We start from the raw sequence: 25,629 nt of genomic DNA, 5'->3' as shown, positions 1-25,629 counted from the left end.
ATCTTTTTGAAAAATTTTCATCTGAATAACATTTCAGAAAATCAAGTCATATATTTCAAAAAGTGTCCTCTAACAAAAGAAAATGAATATTCTATATACCAAATGTATTTCTGATAAAAAAAAAAGAAAAAAAAAAAGATAAATTGTTAATCAGAGTGAGAGAAAAACACCAATGCTCAAAATTGGGCCTGCTCCGATTGCAGATTCAGTACCTCCAAATTCAAGGGTGAAAGTGTTCCTTTTTTTCCTAAAATTCAACCAATCAGTTATATGTACAGTGGGCTTTCGTGGGCTGCATGATGAATCACCCCAATTTGCAATTTTCTTGCATGTTGGTTCATCTCCTGTTTCCCTCCCACTTTTCACAGTGTCAAAGTATGCAAAGAGAATTGAAATCTCAAACTAAAAACTAATAATAATAATAAAGAAATTTTAGCTTTTAAAAATGAGTTCAGGAGGTGCTATATAACACTAAGGAGCTACCATTGCTTGAATACAATTATTATTTACATAGTTTGGCTACACATTGCTCTAATAATACACTTACTTGTAACTAAATTTAAAGAATTTTACATAGAATACAAAGCAGATTTTTCAGGGAATTAGGGATTGAATTCAGAAATTTCTGACTTCCAAAGTCATAGGTTTATCACCTGAGTATCACAACCCATTAGTAATACAGAGATAGAGAAGCAGCATTCAGACATCACTCATATTCTTAAGCATTATAAACAAATATTCAGCAATTATCTATAGATGTTTGAAGCACCTCCCAAAAATCTACTTTGAAATTTTTAAAATGCATTTTTTAAAATCACAGTTTATGATTCAATAATATTAATGAGCATCAAAATGTTGTAATAACTTTATTGAAATGAATTTTAATACATAGTAAGAAGAAATGAAAACTAAATGCAGTACACAACTTAGAATATTTATAGTCAAATACATACATATACTTCTTCCTACAATGTGATGATTTGAACTGACAATGATATTAGTTGCATTTTTTACATAGATGAATGACTCATGTAGCAAAAGAATTTTAAATGCTATTGCAATATTTCTTTGCAGAAAAAGGCTATTTTTAAATTAAAAAAAAATTATTTAAAATATTGTAAATCACTGCCATCTATATCTTTCTTTAAATTCTTGAGTCAAATATTAGTTTGAAATCCTTTAAAAAGGGTGGGGGTGGGATCTAGAATAAATATTCTTTAAGAAGATATATTATTTTTCTTTGTATTATGCTAAATAAATACTAGAAACTAGTTTAAAAAAATATTTTTATGTAGATAATTACCATTACAAAATGAAAATTTTCAATGAACTCAAAGAATAATAATGTAATATGGCAACAACAATTAAATGGACATGGACAATGAAAATAATCTTAAAGAAACAAATCTAGAAAATATACATATAATATTACTTATTATTGACACAGCAGCATTTATTATTTCCTTCTTCAGAATACACTGCAAGTTTTACAATACTGAAAGAGAAAGCCATCTATAGAAATGAGGAACAACTAGTTTTAAAATATGACAAACTGAAGATGGCTTCAAGTATGCTCTTTAAGTTATTGATCATATTCTGATCATAAAAGCTGGAAAACAATACCCTCGCCTCCTTTTGAGTTCCAACAAGGAAAAATAGCATTTGAAAAATTTATGTAATGAAAATCATTCAATATGATAGTAAAAAGTTGATGCACAACGAAACATGTAAAAGAAGAAGAAAAGAAAAAAAAAATAACAGGAGCTGAAGTATTATGACACAAGTGCATGAATTTAAAAGTACTTGGTCCTTGTGAGTGCTCTATCTGCATGAGTGGGATCAGTCATCTTATTCCAATCTGTCTGTCCTACAACAAAGCCAATTGCACGCAGACGATCTTGCTCTTTCCTCTCTTCCAAATCAGCCCAACGCACCTAAGAAAATATTAGTTCAGCCGTAGCTTTCTTGTGACAGGAAAATTCTTTTTTTTTTTAAACCATTTTTGCCATAATAAATTTTGCAGATAATTTTGCATAAAATCCTTTTTGCAGATAATAAATATGGCAGATCACCAAATAAAATAAATTTCATAAAAATTTACTTGTAATTTCACACTTGAAATTTGCAATTAATTCTGAATTAATTATTCATTAAACTGACAATTTCTAAACGAAATTAAAAGATTCCAAGACTTTATTACAGCTTAATATTGGCATAAGAGTTTACATCTATATTGTTACATGATAAGAATTAGCTCTTTGAGTCTTGATTAAAACTCCACATTCAGTTCATTGACCTCATGTGATAATGTTTTGGCATAAAAGTTATTGTAATTTTTAAAGCTAACTTTTAATCATCTTAGAAATCCAGAATCCGTGTCTTTGGTCTCTAGTTATTTTGTCCATTCTTTGAAAAAATAATTTTGCAAAAACTTTTTATTTATCTTTGAGCAATTAAGTGGCATTTTTTATGAAACTGTAAAAAAGGGTATTAAAAAATTATACTTACTCTTTTCTTTCCAGGTTCACATTTTCTGTCATCATAGTCATCAGGAAGCTGTAAATAATCTTCCATTGAAGAATGCTTTTTCTTGCTAACTCGGAGACCATCCAGTTGATCTGCAAAAAGACAATTTTTTTTGATAATATTTTTTCATGCATTGCAAAGAATGTTGTTACATATGTACAAGACTGTTCATATATCACTAAATAAGCTAGAAATTATGAAATAAACTGGTAATAATAATAATAATCTCCACTAATTAAAAAGATGAATGTACAACCAGACTGTTTGACTACAATACCAAATTTGGCATATATATATTTTAGAGAATGGCAGCATGCACCCCAGCATTATTATTACTTGAAATTAAAATTACTTAACACAACTAATAATAAGTATATTTATACGTAGAAAGATTGATAAAAATATTTGGAACTAAACAATTTCAGGCATCTGAAATTGCTAGAGATAAATCATTTCCAATAGCTTTCTTTTATTATTAAAACTATTTCCTTCTGAAATAATTCATGCTTGTTTACATAAGGCAATGCTAAAGCACATGCAAGAACCAAATATAGAAACTGACGTAACATTTTCTATAACTTTAATGAACAGGAAGATTTCAAAAGAAACCACAGTTTATTATTTTCTATTTCTCATATCCATAAAAAAATTTGAAAATCTTGAAACTTTGCATACAAGAAAGAATATTCATTGGTCTCTAGCTTTTTCATCTATTTTTTGAAAAGAGAATCTTACCAAAAATGTATACTTATTTTTTAGAATATATTCTTATAATTCGTTATCAGAATATGAGCGATTATTTTTGCAGCAATTTTTCATCCCATTATTAGATTTTATATATTTATGTGCAAAAATAGAGGCAATTTATTTTAAATAATCCACCACTATCTGTAATGACGGACGAAGTTAAAAATATTCTTGCACTTTTTGTTTGTGCCATAAATGGACATGAAGTTCCTTTTTTTCCTTCAACTCTGCAATAGATCCCCCCTCCCCCAATGTTTAAATTGATTGACATATCAGAGTGAAAATGGACCTATGAATAAACAACAAAGATTAATGAGCTAAGGCATGCAATTTTTATTTTTAAAAAAAATTATGATGATTAATCATATTCTACCTTCTTGGATCATATTGATGGTTTTTGCTAATTTGCTCTTACGATTTTAAAAATTTTGTATTTCATATTGCAATATTTTTCATTAGTGGATCACTATTCTTTTCCATCCCAGAATTTTGCAAAAGCACATGAAATTTTCTACAAGCTTCATCAGTTCACCTATAGCAATCATATCTAAGATATTGTTAACAGCATAAAGAGGTACTCTTCCAGTATTTTAAGACACATATACACATACAAAGAAAAAAAATGCTATAGGAATTTTTATGCAGTGCTATTCCATTTCAAATGGTATATATGTAACTAAAAAATAGAATTTGCAAGTGTGACTATGAAGTTTTGGAAATAAAATATACTTATCTTTATTCATAAATTAGCTGTCTCTGATGTTCAACTTGTTCACCAGAAAGAATGTGAATTTCATTTCAAATGAATATCATATTCATAATTTTATGTTTATGGCTTTATTAATTTTATATTTTTAAATTTCAAATTATGATGAGCAGATGAGGTGTTACTATAAATTTTAATCTTTTATTTATGAGGTTTCATTAAAAAATCATTGCCATTTGTTCATTTGTACGTGAATGCCTTTAAAAATGTCGAGACATATGATATAACTAAAACCGGCCAGGAATATAAATGATTGTTGTCACCAACAATTTCTATTTCTATGTAAAATACACAATAGATTCTAATATTTAAATGACATAGCAAATTTTATTCAAATTAAAGGATAAAAAAAATTAAAAATTAACAACAGTAATAATTCATCTTACTGGACATAATCCCTACTATGTTTAATAGACAGCTCTCTCTTAACAGATTTCACAAAATATTTGGTGAAATTGAAAAGAAATTAAAATTCATCATTTTACCAAAAAACATGAAAAAGTAGAATTTTCATCTTTTAATTTTAAACAACTGAAGAGAAATACACGATTTAAAACTTGTACAAAAAATGAAAACAATTCCACTGTAACAATAAAAATATTACTTCAAATTATGCATAAAATATTTTTTAAATTTGGCAAAAATTAGATACAGAAAAAAAATTATTATTTGAATTTTAAGATGGTGCAAAAATGATTTTTACATTAATATTCTTGAAAATTATTTCTAAAATTAATTTCATTAAAATTTTAAAAACTCAATCAAAGGAGATCATTCTCACATTCTAAAATATATTTGTGCCAAATTTGGTAACTAAATCAAATGGATATGCAAACAGATAACACACACATTCATTATCAATATCAATAGAAATATTAATGAGTATACTCTGAAAAAAGTTACATCTAATAGTATATGAATTTTTGCATTCATCATGAGTCAAATTTTTTGCTTCCATGATGAACTGATTTAATACAAAAAATAGATTATGAATAATTAAATTCTTCACCTAGGATATGGAATATGTTAATAATAGCATAATTTATTTTATAACATTATAATGCTTAATAAACTTACTTCTTAGTAAGGAGAATATATATTGCACCCAATACTTTCAAATGGAAATATATCTTACAGAATTTTTTTTTTAAATACATTTTACCCATGCACTAAAAAGATTTTTTTTAATTTAATTATTTCTCTTAGTTGTTAATTTAAAATTTGTTTTTCTAACTATTATACAATTTTAAAATTTTGACAACTTCAGCACATTAAAAACATGCAAAAAATTGACTATAAAATTCAATCTTTGCATACAGGAAACAAGTAAATTGAAATGAAATCATATGAACATAAGATAAAATTGATTGCATACCTAATTTTTCTTCTGTAGCTTCAAGTTTTTCCCAACGACTCGGAACATGAAACTAAATAAATTATATTGTAAATAACAATCATGCTCTTAGAAGGATGTTGGAAGTTATTATTATGGTAAAATTAAGAGATAAATAAACACTTACACTCATGCCATCAGTATTATTACTAGATTCTTCATCTTTATCATCATCTTTCTTATCATCAGATTCAACTTCCATCTCCACCTTAAATACATTCATTCCAATATTCATTAATAATGGTAAAAATATCAAACAAAGAAATTATTTAGAACAAAATAATTGATTTGAAAATAATGAAGGAATAACAATTTGAACAAAGTGTAATTAACCACTTTGAAAGGAATCAAGGAATGACATCGAACAAAATATAATTAAACATTTTAATAATCCAATTTTCAGAAAAAAAAAAAAAATTACAGGAACTATTTTTAAAAACACTACATATTCTTTTTATAAATAATTTTTTTTATATTAACTGATTTATAAAAAATATTTAATATCTCAAAAGAGGAGTCAATAATATTTGAGGAAAGTCCGAAATATATCAAATTTTGCCTTTTATGTTTAGAAGTCATTACACATAATCTTACAATATTTTAACATTTAAATTCACACAAATCAATGGAAGTATTAAATAACCAAATCTATATAGAAAAATATCAAACAGATAAAATTTAAATATTTTAAATAAATTTCATTAATAAAATCATCAAGTTAATAAAAAGATTCTTCAAGGGAGAAAAAAGGATTTAAAAAAAATTCTAAAATGGCATTAAAGTCAATTAGTTTAACATACTTCTTGGATAGCAACATCCTGCAGTAGAGAGCGAATATCAATGCTCATAAAATGACGAGGCTTCGGCTCCCATGACTCCAAAATCTAAAATACAGAATAGTTTCAAATCATTTCCCTTCACAGATAAACATAGTAAATAGTTAGAATAATATTTCCCTTCACAAAGAAACAAAACAAATAATTTAGTATCATATTTTTTTTTCTTAAAAAAAGGTTAGCAAATTATAAATACAAATTGCATATGTATCGTATGTTCTGAATACATGGAATTAGATTAACATTATACACCTTAAAAGGCAACATTTGTATGGTGAAGAAATCAGTACTTTTAAATGAAAATAATCAATTCCTTTTTCTAGTAAATTTTTTATCGAGCATAAGAAAAATCCCTTAATCATCCCAAAAGAAACATTTTCAAAAAGTAAGTCAAAATAAATAAATAAAAGTGAAACATTACTTTTTGTTTGAAACTTCATAAAAAGAGGAATGCATATGGATTAAAATTTTGGAACAGAAATCACTGGTAAACAAAAATATTAGGAAGAGGGGGAGGGAGTTAAAATTAAACATTAAAAACTTGGTAATAAAATATAATATGGATACTACTGAATTGACATTTAAAAATAGATTGTATTTTATTAATTTTTTTCATTCCTTATCCCTCAGAAATTTAATATGAAAATTAATTTTCCACTTAAAATCCACAAATAATTATTTTTATGGTGTTAACTTTGGATAATTAGTTGTTATAATTAAATTTCAGTTAATGATTATAAAAGTTTAATGGGCTTAATAAATAAATTCCTTCCCATTGTTTTACACAATCTATATTTTATTAGTTCATAACACATTTGTTATATATTTACATTAAAAGCGTGGAAATTTTACCAATTTAAAAATGTTTTAAAAGTATTCATTTAATTTTAATTTCAGATTCCGAATTACAAAGAACAGAACTTATTTAGTATTTTGCATAGTAAAAATTTAAGTCAATTTTAATATTTAGCAAGTTTTTTTACTTCTTAATTTAAATTTCTTTTTATTTCCATTTATGATCAATTCAAATGAATTCTAAGAAGTTATGTTAATTTATATTTTTAAACATTCTGTGATAAGCATAGCTATAACTTTCTTTATTCATTTTAGAAATTTATATTTGAGCAAATATAGTATGTTTTTCAAAAATGATTAAGTTGAATAAAATATAACTAGTGGTAAAGAAGTTAGATGCAAAAAGCATAAAAAAATATTCAAAGAATTAGCCCAAAAGTTGTTGGATAAGATTGGTAGGATAGATAAGAGGCAGGAGAAAATATTTATTTTCTTTTGATATGCATATTAAAACAGAGAAGCATAAAAAAATTAAAAGGACCAGAGTAGTTATTTATAAATTTAATTCAAAATCTTTCAGTAAATATGAATTTTATTCCAGTTTAGACAGCTGCAGAATGTAAAACAGAAATATAAATGACAATTTTAATTCAAGTTTAAATAAAATTATTTGCCATATATGAAACCTTAAAGAAAAAGTAATTTTTTGAAACATGTGATTGTGAATACAATAAATATATAAATATATGTTACCTTAGAAATTTCTTCTAAAGACCTATTATGAATATTTCGTTTATAACAAATGACAGGATCTTTACAATCCATTTCAGCAATATAAACCTGTAATTAATAAAAATGAGTTTAACTGGCATGCTACATTTATAAAGGAAAAACAATAAGAATACTGTATAGTTTCCTTGACAAAAACAACAATGAATTTAATACCATAAAAATCTCATATTAATTTTAGAAACACATCCACTTCTAAGACAAGAATTATTCCTATATTTAAAACAAGGTTTCAAAAAGCTGCTAAAAGATTACACATCTTGATAATATATTCAAGTTCCCACAATGAATCTAATATTTAATGAATTTGTTCGATCACTTTTTTCAATGGTAATAACAGTTTCCAAAATAAGGCAAACTGTTAAAAGCTTGCACATAATATGAAAATTGTTCATATTATTATAATCACAGAACAATGTTATGACAATAGTCACAGCTAATATTAAAAAAATATGTTTTTTTAAAGATATTTTGAATTTAAACCTCAACAATTATTAAAAGAAAAATTTGTATTTATACAAAGAAAATGAAGCATTTTTACTAAATTTATTATTCTTTTGCAATTTCACATTTATTAATAAGACCTTCTATCTTCACAAAAATTACAATATTATGTGATTACAACCATCAATATCAATTTATATTGATTTTTCAAGGATGAATAAATGTAGATTTTTTCTTAATATTAGATTCTTATCTCTAATATGCTGTACTGATGATAGTATAGAGAAAGTTGCACAATGTGATATATCATGTCCAATTCAATAAATTTTGACAGAATTTAATTTGTTAAACAATAATAAATATTTTTCATTAAAACAATCAAAAATGAATATTTAAGGAAATTTTTCCATAGCTCTAAAATACAGACACATATGAAATCATTCTGTAGTAATATGTCCACATATAGCTTTCAATGCATTGGCAACTTGAATATCACCGACTACAAGCAAAGTCACAAATGTACAATGATGGAGTAAAAATTTATACACCAAAAAATCTAAGTGAACAGATATTCAATTAAATTTGCAACTTCATAAAATATTCACAACTTTTAAAACATGTTCATAACTATTTTTTCTTAAATTTTCATCATAATACCTGGAAACCTCTTTGCTTTGCATAACTCCAATATTGCTCATATTGTTTGGACTTCTCATGCACTGCATCCACGATGATAAAAGGGAAGAAACGATCATCAATAGTCTTCTTAAATGACTTGAATAAACTGGATCTATAGGCTTCTTCCATTTCAATTTCATATTCAAATTTAAATTCCTTAAAAAATAAGAAAATTTTCATTTTATTTCTAATTTTGATGTTAAAAATAAAAACTATTCAGTTATAGTGTCTGAATTTTAATAAACAGCATTCAACAACAACAGAAAAAAAAATATCAATAAAATTGACTTTTTTTTTAATTATTAAGTACAGACATAAACTAATTTTAAAAAGTCAAAACCTATAGATTGGACTTAAACATGTTATGAGTGAGACCATTAAATGAATAATTTTAGTCTATACATAAAAACTAAAGAAAATTTTTTAATATAACTTTCCATTAAACCAATTAGATAGTTATTAGTTTAGTTTAATTAATCAATATTAAATTCCTATTTTCAAGCAACAAGAGAGCTATTATGTAATTTTCAACCTAAAACAGGTGATGAAGATGACACCCGAGTCGACATTTCCACTCAAAACATTTGAGCCACACTAGTAGCAGATATTTGATCTGTGACATTAAATCCAATATAGATCCCCCCACCCACACACACGACAGATCTTAAGTAAGACTTCAACTTTCTGATCCTATGCCAACAGCAAAGATTGCATCAAATGACAAAACAAAAGTCAATTTTTATATATAATCACTAACATTTTTAATACATACATTTATTTTTTGATCAAAAAGAAAAAAAAATAATAATAGCATAAAAAGTCTTGAAATTTAAGATAAAAAGGTGTTTTAATAGGGGGGGGGGGAAATGCATAGAAAAGAAAATACCATAAGCTAAATTATTATGTATAATTCTTTAATGAAATTAGATAAAATGAGTTAAAGTTCCAATGCTTCACTAAGAAGTTGTAGTAATAATGTAAATCATCTATTTTAATCTGATATAAAAAATCTAAGATGGAAATAAATTTTCAAAATTAGCTTTGGAAAGATAATTTAAAATTTCAACAGCAAATAAAAGGATAATATATATTGAAATCCTACACTCTTTTTTTAAAACAAAAATAGGTCAATGAAAAGTATTAACAAATATAAATATCTTTGTTTCTATTAGAATTAAAACAAGAACATTATTATAATTATTTGCACTATTCAAAATTATCTATGAATTCAAAAATATAGTTAAAATCATCATCATTATATTTTGCTAGACAGCCCAGGGTGGGCCAGTGCCTTTCTCTGATTTCTGTTCCATTGTATTCTATTTTTGACACTTGTGTGCCAGTTTCATTCCTAGATAGCCAGGAAGTCTCCACTGCCTCCATCCATCCATCTCAATTTGGGTCTACCCCTTTTCCTACTTGTTAGAGGTTTATGCAAAAGATTTTTTTTAAATATGGAATCATCATCCATTCTAGATATATGAGCCACCTAGTTCATCCGATTTATTTTTATGAACTTTATAATATCTGGCTCCCAATAGATTTTATATAGTTCAAAGTTATATCTTTTTCTTCAAACATTGTTGATTTCTATCCCACCAAGAATGGCTTGCCGAATTTTTCTTTCGAAGATGGCTATTTTATTTTCTCCAGCTTTGGTCAGGGTCCAGGTCTTTGAGCCATAGATAAGTATTTGTCTAATTAAGGTTTCATATAATAAAAATTTTGTTATTCCTGATAGTAATGAGGATTTAAAAAATCGTTTTAGTCTGTAAAAGGCTTTATTTGCATTCATTAGATGACCTTGAATCTCCTTAACTATGCTATTGTCATCAGTAACTATAGAACCAAGATAAATTTGGACAACCTGAAATTGGCAGAAACCAATTTCTAGATGCAATTCATGGAGGTTCTGTTACTTAGTACAAACATATATTTGGTCTTTTCGCTGTTTATGATAAGTCCCATGCTATTAGCAGCATGCTTTATAGAAAGAAAAGCATCTTTTAACATGGAAACAGTTCTTGAAATGATGCCAATATTGTCTGCATTGGCCAAAATTTGTGTTGATTTTGAGAAAATATTGCCTCTGATGATAATTCCGGAATCTCTTATGACTTTCTCTAAAGCAACGTTAAAAAGAAGACAGAATAAAGAATCGCCCTACTTGACTCCATTATTGACACTAATTTCAGCCAGAGCTTCATACAAGTAATTTCAATTAATACTGGTAGTTAAAATAGTTTACAAAATAATTCAATATACAATAAGTTATTTTTTATTTATCTATTAACATCATTACTCTATAAATTGGAAAGTTCAAAGTATTATTAATTCTAATAATATAAAGTGTTTTGTTTATTTTAACAACTTTTGATAAGTAGCTCATATACAAAACAAATACGCACCTTCCGTCTTACTTTCTTTCCTGTATCAGGGTCAACATCATTTACTTCCTTTTCTACCATAAAATAATCATCCAACGAAAGAATGCGAGGAGCTGATCCACCATTTTCAATTTCTTTGTCCTAAGAAATTCTGAAAGTTATAACCAAAATACAACTTTTTAAAACAAAATAAACAACGAAGTAAATGCAACTCACCTTGATAAGCTTAGCAACATAAGTTTTACCAGAACCTGGTAAACCTCTAAGAATAATGACCAACTGTTTTGGCCTAGTTAAGCGTTTGGGAGCAAATAATAAATCTTCAATTAAGTAGGACTCAGATAAGCTTTCATTTTTAAAAACGGATGATGGGGTTTTAAAATGAGATGACACTTCTTGTATATTCATCCCTTCATTGCTGGAAAAAAAGAAAGAAAAAAAGAAGCTGAAAAATAATTTTTAAAAAAATTCTAAATAGCACTTTTTTTTTTTACTGCATTAAATGTTTAAAAATATTTCATTAAAAAGTGAAATTAAAATTTACATGATAGTGAAATGGAATCTACAAGTAAAATATAATGAAAAAAAAAAATTCTGATATTTTACAAATTTTTATCATTGTAATTATTAAGGCAGGGAAATATGCAAAATTTATTATGGAACTTAAAACAAAAACATAAAAAATTAACTTCTATCAATTCTATTTTTAATCTACAGTAAAACAATAAGTAAATTTCCAAACTTTTATAAATAAGAATACAGTTTCCTTTAATATCTCTTAAATATAAAATTCAAATTTACACATTAAGAAACTTCCAGCAGTTATTTTCTCAGCTAAATATAATACAAAATAATGAAGAATTCTTCCAACAAATTCTCAAATTAAAATGCAAAGACAATAAATCATGAAGATTAATTTTGATAACTATTTCAAGCATTGCAACATACAAATGTATGCTTTGTTTGTTAAATTAATTAGTTTTTATTTTTAAAATTATTTCACAATTTTTAAAAATATTCTGGCAATTTTAAAGTGCAAAAAATTAAGAGTCAGACTATGATCCTTTTCATTTAATCTTTTAAAAAGCAAATTATTTTAATGTAATGATTTTAAGACCTTTAAATGGACATATCAAAAATTTTTAACAAGCAATTATCTGTGAAATTTGAATAGCCCCTATCTACTCATGAAAATATAGAAATCTGTTTTGGAGCTGAGTATAAAGAACTGGAAGACACTTAAGTTGCTGGGGGAGGGGGGGGGGAGTAGTCGAACACTGGAAAGAAAATAAAATAGCTAGTGTGTTGGGAAAACGAGAAGGAATAATTTCAAGTTGAAATTAGTTACCTTTCTTTTTTCTGGCTAGAAGAATGAGAGGATCTATCTTTGGAACTATTTCTTTCAGAATCTGCTTTACTGTCCCATCTAAAACGCTTACTGTCTCTATCTGTATCTTCTCTGTATCTGTCACGATCTCGATCACGATCTCTATCTGAATCTTCTCTATGTCTGTCACGTTCCCAATCCCTACCCCTTTTGTTTTCCCTATCTCTGTCTCGATCTCGATCTCTCTCACGATTATCATAATCCCTCTCCCTCAAATCGCGATTGTCTTTACGAGACCTGTCACGATCGCGGTCTCGCTCAGAGTCTCGGTGGTCTCGATCCTTTTCTTTGTCTCGGTTCCTGTCTCGTAATGATGGCCCACGTTCTCTTGGAGGTCTTTCATCAATCCTATCTGGAATATAGCCTCGATCTCCATGAGGAGATCCTCTGTCCACACGATGGGAGTAGTCGAACACTGGAAAGAAAATAAAATAGCTAGTGTGTTGGGAAAACGAGAAGGAATAATTTCAAGTTGAAAGTATCATGCAAAGCCTAGGAGGAACTGACAATTATAATCAATTCCAAGTAAAACACTTTCAACAATTAGCTGGTTTCATGTAATGTGAAAAAAAAAAAAAAAAAAAAAAAAAAAGCTGATACATAAAAAAAATAGTCAAATAATTAAAAGAACGAACCACTTCCATGCTAAAAAAAGCTTCAAAGCACTTAAAAACAATGAGTTTAATTTCATGATGCTACTAGATCCTATGAAGAGGATTTTTAAAACCATCCCCCTTTGTTTATCTAAGTAGAAGCTCACAAAACAGTCAAAAAATATATATTGCTGGAAGGAAAAATTTAGTGGAATCGCTGAACTTTTGAATAATTTTCTTATCAAAACCATGACATATTAAAAAATGTGAACACGAACATTTCATGTTTGATGAAAATATTAGAAGAAAATAAAAGAGATCTCAATTAAAAATTTGATAATTAAAAAATGCAAAATTATTTTCTTTATCAGTATTTTGCACTGAAACATTTCTTTTCGAAAGAGGGGCTAAAAATCATTATGGAGCAACAACCATAAACACTGCTAAACTATACCATTAAAAATTTTCATATAAGCACATATGTGATTACACAGGTTTAAAAAAAGAAGGACATCTCCAAATACTTCATTATTAAAATATTCGATTTTATTTTCATATAATTATGTTATGGAAAAATTTTAGTTGCCTTTGGTTAATTTCTTGCACACTTGTTCTTTGATATTAATTATTCAATCTCAACATGAAGACTAATACTATGAATAAATGATTTTGGAAATAAAATTCTTTTTAATTTCTTAAGAGATATCCTAGAGTTTTTGAAACGTAAAACCAAAACAAAGCATGAACTGAAAAATTTGATTTTGAAATAAACAAATATTAAGAATATAAATTGCATCTTAAAAAACATATTTAAATAAATAAAACAGGAAAAGTTTTCAAAGGTTAAACTTTCTATAAGAGCTTTAAGAATTTTTTTTTTCTATATTGTTTATACAATACGCAATATTTTTCAATATATAACAATTTAATATCAAACACTGGAAAGTGTGGAACTGGCATATGGGGAAAAAAAAATTAAAAAAAATGCATAAAACGCTTGAAACTGATACTGTATTAGAAAATATTAATTAAAACAGCATCAACAAACAATGCAGAAGTTACAATTTTCAATTAATTTATTTGACCACTTGTGTCAAACAAGTGCAATATTCGATGTAAACATATGCCTGTAAAATCATATTTCACAGGATTTATGCTTTGATCAATAAAATTAATTTTGTGCTTTTTCACGGATATAATATTACATGCTCATCTTTAAGTAATACTTCATATTCTAGAAGTCAGATGGCATAGTCTACATATTACATGAACCAATTTAATATTCCACTGATCAATTATTATAATGTATCTAATTTTCTTAAGGGAATAACAAAACTACAGGGATTTACTGAACGTATTATGTCATGCACAGCCTACCTTTGAGAGGAGCATTAGAATCACTCTCCTTCTTTGCAGGAATCATTGTAGAGGTCATAGGTTTCATACCGTGTCCATAATCAAAAGATTCAACAGGGACTTGTGAAAATATTATGGGATCATGGGAAATCAGATTTATATCCTTACAAAAATTATCTACAGAATAAAATAACACACAGTCACATTCACCGAGATTTGGATTGTCAAAACAAAATATTTTAATAAATCGTTTCACTGGTAAATAGACACATTTATAAAGATATATTTATAATTAATATGCAGAGCTGGATAAAGTAATTTTGTATATATAAAAAATTTCATATTTAACTTGTAAAAAAAAAATTATACCTCACTGGAAAATGTTTCATATGAGTTTCTTGATATCTCATTCTTGTATCTTCCAAAATTTACATACTGACACAGTATCCTAAACTGACTTTTTTCAGAAAATGCACACAAATTAGGCAAACTATTCAGGTAAATCTCTATAGAGAGCACAATTATAGAATATTTCAAAAAGATCATGCTCTTTGGAAATTTCACAATCAGATACCACTAAAAGTCCTCTTCAGCTTCAGGTCATTAGGTACCAAAGAATATTTTAAAAATGTACCAAAAGTTACAAAAGACACTAAATAATTCAAATAATTTCGATTCAGAATTCTATTACAAAATTCTTCATCTTCATTTGACAGAAGACCTTTCAATGTTTTAAAATATTTCCATAGCTGTTTAATAAGTACTCCACTGAAGGAAAAATATGTCCTTTTTTAAGTTAACAACGACACTTCTTACAAATAATACATTTTCCAAAATTGTAATTTATCATAAAGTCTGCAATAGCAATTATCTACCACTCATATAAGTCTCAGTATGTTTTTCAATCAAATACCAAAATCATGTTCCAACAATATTAGACTAAAACAGGAAAATGTTCAAGGTATGCCAGCTTATTTATGATCTTTCAGCATGAGATATTAAAAAATGTAATATGATTTTTTAAAAAATCTATGAGAAGCTTATTGATATAATAACCTTAAATGTTTCTTTCAGCTATCATGAATTTATAAATATAAAAAATTCACTAAAGGTATATATCAAAAAGAATGTTTGCTGCAGGTTATTTATAAAAGAAATTCCTTTATAAATTTTCAATTACTCTTTATAAAATCTGGTTTTAAAAAATCTTGAGAAAATTGAAATCATACTTACAAATAATACAATCCCACATATTTAATCCAAATTCATTGTTAAAACATGCTGGAATTTTTTGATTTAATAACAAACAGTTTCATGTCTCCTTCCATGCAAATGTCTTATGCATAAAACAAAACGAATCTTCGAAATATTCATTTTTGAAAGAAGAAATTTAAAGCTGCCTAACCCACTGTGATGCATTTTAAATATGAATTTAAATAATATTTATAAACCTTGATAAAATATATGTTTAAAGCTATTCAATTACTTTAAGGTCTATGAATCTATTCTCTGTTGTGAAATAATCTTTTAAGTTCAATAAAATTTTTGAAATAATCATTAATGTATTTTCTTTATGGAAAAAATATCATTTTCAGTTGCATTATCTTTGAAGTCATGATTAAGCCACATACGTATCTTTAAAGATCCTTCAAACAACTAATTCAAAAATAAATTTCTATTTATTTAATATTACTATAAATTATTTTTCAACTTTCAAAAGGTTGGAACAAATTTTATAATACAAAAATCTTCAATAACAATTAGAAACCAGATATAGAATTTTCTTTTACAACTAAACCCCTAATTATCAAAATTTTCTGAAAATATATATTAGCATATTTAACAACATATATTAGCAAATTTTTTTAAATTATAATTTAAAGGCCTTCATATTTTATATTTTTGTGCAAACATCACAAGATTATCAACAATATATCCAAGCAGCAACAACAGTTGAAAATTTTATAACAACAGTTAAATATTTTACAATAAGAATAAAGCATTTTCATGGCACGAAAGGTCATCAATGAGATCTAGATTATTTCCTTTAAGATGATATACACAGTGCTCAAATGCATTTCCAATAATTCTCATTTTCAATTTTAAACAAAAAATCTTTCACAGAATCGCCTTTTATTCTCTGTAGGAAAAATCTTTTATACAGTAGTTTCTTCCATGTACTACATTTTGAAGAAAAGCTTATCGTTTACGTATAATATTTTTGACATTTATTTTACAACATTTTTATTTGCTAATATCCTTTATTGTTTCAGAATTTATTTAATTAGGAGATATTGAAGGATCAATTCTAAATATTTATCTCATTGACAACTATTTTTTTAAATTACAGTTCCTGCTTTGCTCCTCGATACACATGGAATTCGATAAATGTTTCATTGCAGAAAACAACATACCATTTTTCACATTCAATTTCTGTTTATGACATTCAACTCATTGAAAATAACCCTGCAATACTTATATAACTATATTAAAAATTTCCAACTCATTAATGTCAAATATCACATAAAAACTGATTAGAAGCAATATATCTGTAAAGCTTTTTGCAACGTTAAATGTTGTCAACACTGAGCTATGACAAAATAATAATAATAAATGCAGCCAAAAGCAAGCACAGAAGCAAATAATATAAAAATTAAGAAGCTATGATTAAAGTAAAATTATAGAAAAAAAAATGCCAGTTTCAGACTATATTAAAAATATAATAAAAACGATTTAATTCAGATATCATTAACAAACATGAAAGATATTCATACCAACAACTAAATAATTAACAAAACATCTGAGGATATACCACAAAAGCAAACAAACATGAAAGTAATTTGAGAAACTAGGCAATTAAAAATTCACAAAATCCAAACATTTATATAACTAGGATAAACAAAGCTGAATATAACGGGAACAAATGTTAACTTCACTTACTCGTTTAAAGGATTAGCCAGTGGGAAATCCTTCCACTGTAGTCAAGACTCAATAGGAGAAAAATTTCATCAATATCAAGAAGAGCTTCTTATTTAATTCCTCAAGCACATTCATTACTCTTTGGCAATGTTCCATTATTATTTACAGCATGTACTTTGATTATGATAATTTCAGATATATATTTTAGCCAAGAAACCACACAAATGTATTCTTAGTTTTAATTTATTAATTAATTTCTATACCTAATAGTTTATAATTCAATAAACTTTATCAGTACAATTCTTCTTTTAATATAGGGGGAAAGTGCTCACTTCAAAATATACAAGTTCTATTACAGAAAAGTAGGCATTCTCTAAAAGATCTTGCAAACTAAGCGATTCAAGAATTATTTTAGCTTAAAACAAATTCATTTATGATTAACTTTTAAAATCCACAGCTGTACAGATTTTGTTAATAAAAAGTTTGTTTTAGCCAAACTCAATAGCCCATCCATTACTATTTCTCGTTTCCTAAACAGTCATATGTAATCATGTTTTCCTTTCCTTCTAAGATTCTTTAATGTTACTTAAATCATTATACATTAAAAACAAGAAATGAACATTTCAGAAGTTTTCCAATGAACTCTAAAAAACATTTCAGCAAATGCATCCACTGTTACTTCTCTAATCAACATCAACCAAAGAATATTATAGCCAAGAGACATTCCTGAGAAATGATATGCAATCATGTGCAGTGGAAAATAGATGACATTGTGGTAAAAGTAATGGCAGAAGTGATTCATAGACAGGAAAATAATTATTAAAACTCTTATTTCATTTCATTCTTCTACTATTAATTTCTGTAATTCTTTAAACCTTCAGAAAATATTTATATAAATATATAAGCATGAGTTTTCTTTAAAAGGATAAAAGAAAATTTCTACCACATCAGGATGAATATTTTGTAAAAATTACAACAGAACAGGAGAAAAAAAAAGCCTTTAAACAATAAATGCCAGATATGGCCATGAAATATCTTTGTTTCTTAAATAATTTATTCTTTAAATTCTTTAAGGAACATTAAAATAAATCAATAAGAATCACAATGCCTGTAAAAAGAATGTGTCTGAAAAAAAATACCTGTAAAAAGAATAAATATATTGTTTTTTTTTTTTTTTTTTTTTTAACTGGAGTAACTTTATACTATAGAATACAAGTAAAAAAAAGTTTGTTATTATAAAAATGAATTAAAATACTTTACATCTACCACAACAGATCAAATGAGATCAAATGCCTTACTATCACTTCTCTTTCTGGATTTGCAAATTGATACACACTCTCATTTTATTTTTATAAAACAAAAGAATAAATATAAGTACAAAATCTTTTGAACAATACCTCATCAGGCAACCACACACAATTTCTAAAATTTACAGAAATTTATAAATAAAGATCATTGTCAAAATCTTCAGAACTTATGAAACTATAATGTATCACACCACAAAAATGGTCCCAAAGTCATAAATATGTTTTGCAGAATAATTCAAAATTGCTATTAATAAAATTAATGTTACATGTATTATGAAGAAAGAGTAGCACATTGCTAACAACCATTTTAAATAAATGGCATTCAATGTTTTCGTACAGAATAAAAAATTTTACTAAGCATTGATGAATTTTGGCAAAAAGCATTGTGAATATAGCTTTAAACCCAAAAGTGTAATTGATTGCAGTAAGAATGGATTTTCATAACTGTTTAGATGATTTAATTAGATGGAGAATTATTGGCAGTCTCAAGAGGAGATAGTTTCAGGGTTAAAAATAGCACCACAAATGGTAAGCATTAGAAAGGAATTATAAATCAACTAGTACAATCACAAGGAGGTCGGGCTGAAGTCACTCAAGAACATCTTCAAATGTACAATCATAGGGCTGTTCTTCATAAGTAGCTACTGAGCTTTTTAGTGTACATGGAAAAATAATTGAGAGGTAAATAGTATACAGACACTTAGTAGAGTAAGGCCTCTTTACCCGTTGTCTAGTACAATGTCTCATAGAAGAACCCTTTTGTTGCAAATATGAAATATCAAGATTGGGCAGCATGCTCTTTTCATTGATCAGCACACAGTTATTTTTGAGTCTTTGTTTGAAGAGAACCACGAGCTTCTTGTCATCCCTCTAATATAAGAGAAATTTATTCTTTTGATATCAGATGGAATCTTGTCTGAGTGGTATCAAGTTGGGCAGTCATACACTGCTACACGTTTCATGCATGTGCACAGCATTACAGGGATGAGATCTTTGAAGTTGGTGTAAGAATTTTCCAGGGCGCTGCTGCAAACCTATACATTCTTTTTATAGATGATAATGCAAAGACACAGTACTTACATTGTTGATGATTTTCTTGTGGGGACGGGGGGGGGGGGGGGAGAGAGAGAGATATAGATTATATGGACTGGCTAACAAAGTCTCCATATTTCAATCTTACAGAACATATTTGAGATGGGATAACAAGAGCTATTACATAGTTTTGCCCGCTCCCTCAGAATCTTCCAGAGATCAAGAGCTGTTCTTTTAGATGATTGAGATTCATTGCCGCAAGCATTTATTGATATCCTCATTAATAATATGACGACTTACGGTTAGGCTCATTTTACAGAGCATGGTGGCCACTCTCTAAATGACATGGATATTTCTCAAGACAAAATGCACCATGATTTGACTTTATAATATATATATATATAAACTGTATCTCAACTTCTCTCAGTATCAAATACTTTCCTAGTTAATACAGATTTTGTGTTTATGATTTTAATTTCCAACATCGGTGATTTTTTTGAAAATTTGAGAAGAAAAATAACAGCTGATCTTTAAAAGGTTACAGATAGTTTTTTAGGCATTCATCATTTTTATTGCATCTGTAGAAAAATTTAGACGATTTGTTCAAATTTCATACAAAAAAAAAAAAAAATTAAATAATACATCTAATAATGAAGATCACTCAAATTAATAATAAAATTGAATAAATAAAAGCATTCATGACACTGGATATAATTAGATAATTTCCAGTATCCTAGCATGTTTTTTTTCATTATTTCCATAAATTAATGCGAGGTCATGTAACATGATGAATAAAATTCATTATGCAATTCTAGGAATGGAATTACAAAATTTTAAAAGGCTACGAACATATTTATGCCTAATTTATATATTTTCTTCAAATTAATTACAAAACCCAAACATGCAATTGTACAACTGTTTTATTTGTGAACATTTCATGTATTGTAGTAATGTTTAAACTTTAATTCTAAGAACTACAACTTCCACTAAAAGTAAACACACTGCAACCTTTAAAGCAAACAATGAAATCATTAAATGCAATCCTCTGAAAGATGTGGTGATTAAAAATCTAACTATGCAAACAGCAATAGAAGATTTCCAAGTCTTAAAAAACAGCTGAACTTCCAAGTCTTTATAGAGAGGAATAAGGTAATTTTTACTACAGAATTATTTGCAAGTATCATTGTAAGCTTCTGTTAGGATTTATAAGATTAAAGCAGGTTATAGCATAATTTAGTGATAACAGATTTATCACTAACTTATGGTAAAAGTGTTTGAAAAAAACATCAATACATATAGATGAAGTTACAAAACAAAAAAAGGAAAAAGCACAGTCACAGTCAAATCTAAATAGCAACTGAAATTAACATTTATGATAGTAACTTTATTTATGTTATATTATGCTGTATCCCCCCCTTTTCTAAAATTTACAAAAACTTTGCTGTTATTAGTTCACTGCTCCTATTAAGAATTAAACTTTTCCTTGAAAGCAGTGTGTGTGTGTGGGGGGGGGGGGGGGGTAGAACCTTTATCTCTAATAGAGATAGGATTAGTTCAGAAACACTTCACTAAAACTGATTTATCTGATATGCAAGCCATTCTTGAATTCTGGTCTTCGAATAACCCTGTTGTATTGTTGTTAAGTTTTTTTTTGTTGTTAAATCTGAAAGCTGGAGATTGCATAAAACACTTACATTGATAGATAAAATTTTATTTTAAAAGGATTAAACAAAAAGCACAAGATAAATATATAAAAAAAAATAATCGATTTTCAAAAAAAAGCAAACTTTAGTTTTAATTCTTACAACCACTGTTAATCAGACAGTGAGAGGTGGGGGATATAGGAAAACGCTGCTTCAAAGAATTTAAAACAAAAGAAGGCTAATTTTTTTTTTAAATTAAGGACATTTTGATTAAGGTTTTAATACATTGGCATCAAATGTTGCCTCCCATTTTTTTTCAATTAGATGACTTTAGTAGTTCAAAATGTAAATAGGAAAAATTAACAAATCATTCAAAAATTTCTCTAACAAAATTTATGGTATTCAGCTAAAGAATATTTAAATGTTGATTAAGTGGTTTCTTTTATCATCTCATGTTTGCAAAAAATGTAAGATTATAAAAATATGGAAGATAAAATTCTAAAGTTTTCATTCTTATATATATACTTCTTGTATATATATATAAGAATGTATATATATACTTCTTTTAATATTAATATTGATGGAATCAAGTACAATATGAATCAAGTAATGCTTTAAAGATTTTAAAGCACTGACAGAAAATTATGAAAAAACATGGATTTCTGAAAGCATTTTTACTGAATGGTTAAAAAAAACATAAACAATTATAAATTAGTCCATTTTTTTCAAGAAACTAATGGTTTTCAAAATATAAAAATAACTTTCTTTCCACTGAATGGCAAGAGCTAATTACAAATTATAGATCTGGGTGTTACAACTTCAGTATGCACTTTAAAATACCACAACAAGCAATATCCATGGAAAAACAAATATACAAGAGAATATTATCTTGCAAGTACAAAACAAGTTAAATTTGAAACGATAAAGAAATATTTGAATGTGAAACTGAAATTTGAAATGATGTTGGTGAAAGAAATAATGAAACTGTGATCATGGTTAAAAGGTGGAATCTCAAGATTATTTTTAAGGAGCATGTGAATTGTGACACAATATCATGAATTCGGAATTATTTATAATGAATTAATATAAGACAATTTGTAAAGTGCTAATTAAAACAATTAACAAGAATATGAAGAAATTCTCCCATCTTTCTTTAAAGTTGCAATGAAATGTTTGAAAACTGATTTTAAGTTATTAAAATGTTAACATATTCTGTTTGTTAAGCTCCAAGCAAAAAAGAACAAAAAATGCATTTAATTAAATTCATAATGTTGTAATTAATACTCGGAGACAAAATATCAGACAAAAATAGTTAATACAATAAAGTGGTTTAAACATTTATATTTCATTATAGAATTGAAAATTAGCTTTATAAATTTCAAATACAATATATATTCCAATATCATATATTCAGATTCAAAATTTTAATGTGCAACACTTGAATTTTAAAAACCTCATTTTAAAAGATTAAACCAAACTGTACTCGTTTTTTGTACTCATTATTACTAAGTTCTACACAATGCAAATATAAGAATTATACACATTATACATTTTTTGACAATTTGGAATTTTCTTTAAATCAATACATTGTATTGTTAGTCTTTGACTTCAATAAAATTTCTTACCAAATTGAAGTTTTAAAAAATAATTATCAAATAAAAATTCAACTAGATTAAAAAAAAATTTAATTGATTAAGATATCAACTTGCAACTTTCCTTATTCTTGTAAGCTACAATCAAATTAACTGATTTTTCACAACTTATGTTCAGCATGCATTTTCCTCAAGACCTTTTTTAATTAAATTTCTAGTCCTTTTTTTGTAATTCTAATTCAGTATATTATTTTACAATACATTAGGAATGGAATATAAAAGTCAATAAGAAAAAATATATTTATAAAATAGACTTTTAATATAATAAAAAAATTGAAGATTCATGTAAAATTTATAAATTAGAATAAACACTTGCTGTCACTGGCAACCTTACAGTATTATACAGACAATGATTTTCTACATATCACATTCATATCTGTAATTGATTATTTAAATTAAATATAACAGAACTAATATATTAAAGAGATCAAGATAACTTTTCATGAGTTTTATGATTTTTTAAATTTTAAATTCAAGCTACAGATGCTTAAACATTATATATGATGATACTAACTAATGTAAAATATAAGACACTTAAATCTTTTTTTTTTAATATGCTTAAAAGAAATGTTTTAAGAGCATCCCCCTCCCTCAATTTATCATAAAAGAATAAATTAAGAAATTCAGCTCAAAAAATACTATGAATGTCATCAGAATATAATGATTTTTCCCAATAAGGAAAGAAAATTTTCTTGCATGAATATCTTTGTACTAAACAAAATTAAGCAAAACAAAGTAATAATTTTTAACTTTATTTCAATTCCTCCATCTCTGCATTTGTACAGCAGTTTTAAAAAAAATTCAACAAAGCCAAATACTAATGAACATGTAGGATTTCAGAAATAAAAATTATATTCTTTCCAATTTAGATCAAAGAAATTTTGAAAGCAAAATATAGTCATTGAGGGAAGTAATCTTAGAAAAACAGCTAATTTCTTTTTTCATATATTTTAAATGAATATATAAAAGAGTAACTTTTCTGAAATACAAAATCATTAGTACAATATAAATCAACAAAATATGAAATGCATGCACAATTAATTTAAGGCACTAGTCAGATGCAATAAGTAATAGAAGTTGGACAGAAAAAAAAATCAACATTAGAAAAATGTTACAGGAAGTAATCAAAAGTTCCATTCTTAGTAAATAAAAAAATGTCTTAAGGCATATAATTCTAAAATTTCATTTTCTTTCGAATGGAATTAGTTTTTTCAGAATGCTGAGAAACCAAATTATTTAAATGTGATATGTGTGCATCCACCTCAAATATTTTATTACATTCTGAATTTCAACATTTTAAACAAGCAGTTATCGAAAGTACAATATGAAAAAAGCCATAAAGTTATAAACTATTTTTATCTTTCATTCATACATTTGTAACATACAGAAGAGTAAATACATCACATAAAGCTAGTGATATAACAATTTTTACAATAACGAGATACTGACAGGATTATATACATTTCAATATTTCATTTATTATCACTTAAAAATGAAAAGCTGCCCATAACAAATTGGAAAATGTATTAATTTTTACAAAAATAGATTAATTAATTAATTGCTTTATTATAAATTAAATATACAAAACAATGAAAAAAAATCAGAAAACAACTGACATATTACTTTTAAGTGTGAAGGAATAGTAAAAGCTATCTTATGTACAGCAATGTACAAATAATATGAAATACAAAATAATTTTACTCTGCTGTAACTCAGATTTAACATTATTTTGTACTTAGATACAAACATGTGCAGAACAAAGCAACCCCTTGCTTACTACATAAAATTTTCAACTAATGCATTCTTTTTCTTAGGCTTAAATACATAGCCTGTACTTATTAAAGTAATCCAATACTTTACTGAATAAAAAGTATAGCATTGTATCCTCATCTTTATAAAAGAATTCTGAACAATTAGATACAGCATTTTAAGTAACTATTTATGTAATTACAATGCCACATCTTTCAAATATTTTTCTAATAAGTGACAAATTAAGAAAGTATACCTAGTTTGGTTTGAGGTTTTAAGGCACAAGAACTAATAAGAGATACTAAATTTGAGGTAATTACTATTCAATATAACATATTCATGAAATTTATTGTCAAGGAAACAAAAATATTTGATCTTAAAGAAATTTCTATAATATTTGTTTTAGAAAACAAAAGCATGCTTGAATCTTATGCTTTATTTATTGATTTCTAGTTCTTATTCAAAATTTACGATAAAAATTTTGTGCCAAAATTGTAATGAAGATACAAAATATTTAAGAGTAGGATGATTTAATAAATAGTACTCATCAAGATAGCTTTGTATAAGCATATACATTAAGTTCCATAGAAATTAATTAGTAATGTTGATAAAATATTTATTGCACTATTT

The 25,629-nt window shown here is 26.4% G+C and overlaps 1 protein-coding gene across 4 annotated transcripts in view; it reads right to left on the bottom strand.

The window, feature by feature from the left end:
- Positions 1-849: 849 nt before the first annotated feature.
- LOC129972408 (YLP motif-containing protein 1-like) overlaps positions 850-25,629 on the bottom strand; it is a 64,971-nt gene continuing 40,191 nt past the window's right edge. For 3 of the 4 annotated variants that reach the window (XM_056086533.1, XM_056086535.1, XM_056086536.1), the window contains 11 exons: positions 14,719-14,874; positions 12,710-13,163; positions 11,578-11,779; positions 11,383-11,502; positions 8,954-9,130; positions 7,817-7,903; positions 6,233-6,316; positions 5,560-5,640; positions 5,415-5,466; positions 2,509-2,618; positions 850-1,934 (listed from right to left, as the gene is read on the bottom strand). In XM_056086533.1, the coding sequence (XP_055942508.1) occupies positions 1,794-1,934; positions 2,509-2,618; positions 5,415-5,466; positions 5,560-5,640; positions 6,233-6,316; positions 7,817-7,903; positions 8,954-9,130; positions 11,383-11,502; positions 11,578-11,779; positions 12,710-13,163; positions 14,719-14,874 (1,664 nt within the window). In that variant the 3' untranslated portion in view covers positions 850-1,793. The remainder of the gene's footprint in view (positions 1,935-2,508; positions 2,619-5,414; positions 5,467-5,559; positions 5,641-6,232; positions 6,317-7,816; positions 7,904-8,953; positions 9,131-11,382; positions 11,503-11,577; positions 11,780-12,709; positions 13,164-14,718; positions 14,875-25,629) is intronic. The other variant, XM_056086534.1, reaches the window with a different exon arrangement.

This window comes from Argiope bruennichi, chromosome 6, assembly GCF_947563725.1.
Source record: "Argiope bruennichi chromosome 6, qqArgBrue1.1, whole genome shotgun sequence".
NCBI lineage: Eukaryota > Metazoa > Arthropoda > Arachnida > Araneae > Araneidae > Argiope > Argiope bruennichi.
The sequence above is the reverse complement of the archived record's forward strand: the minus strand, read 5'-3'. Positions and strand labels throughout refer to the sequence as shown.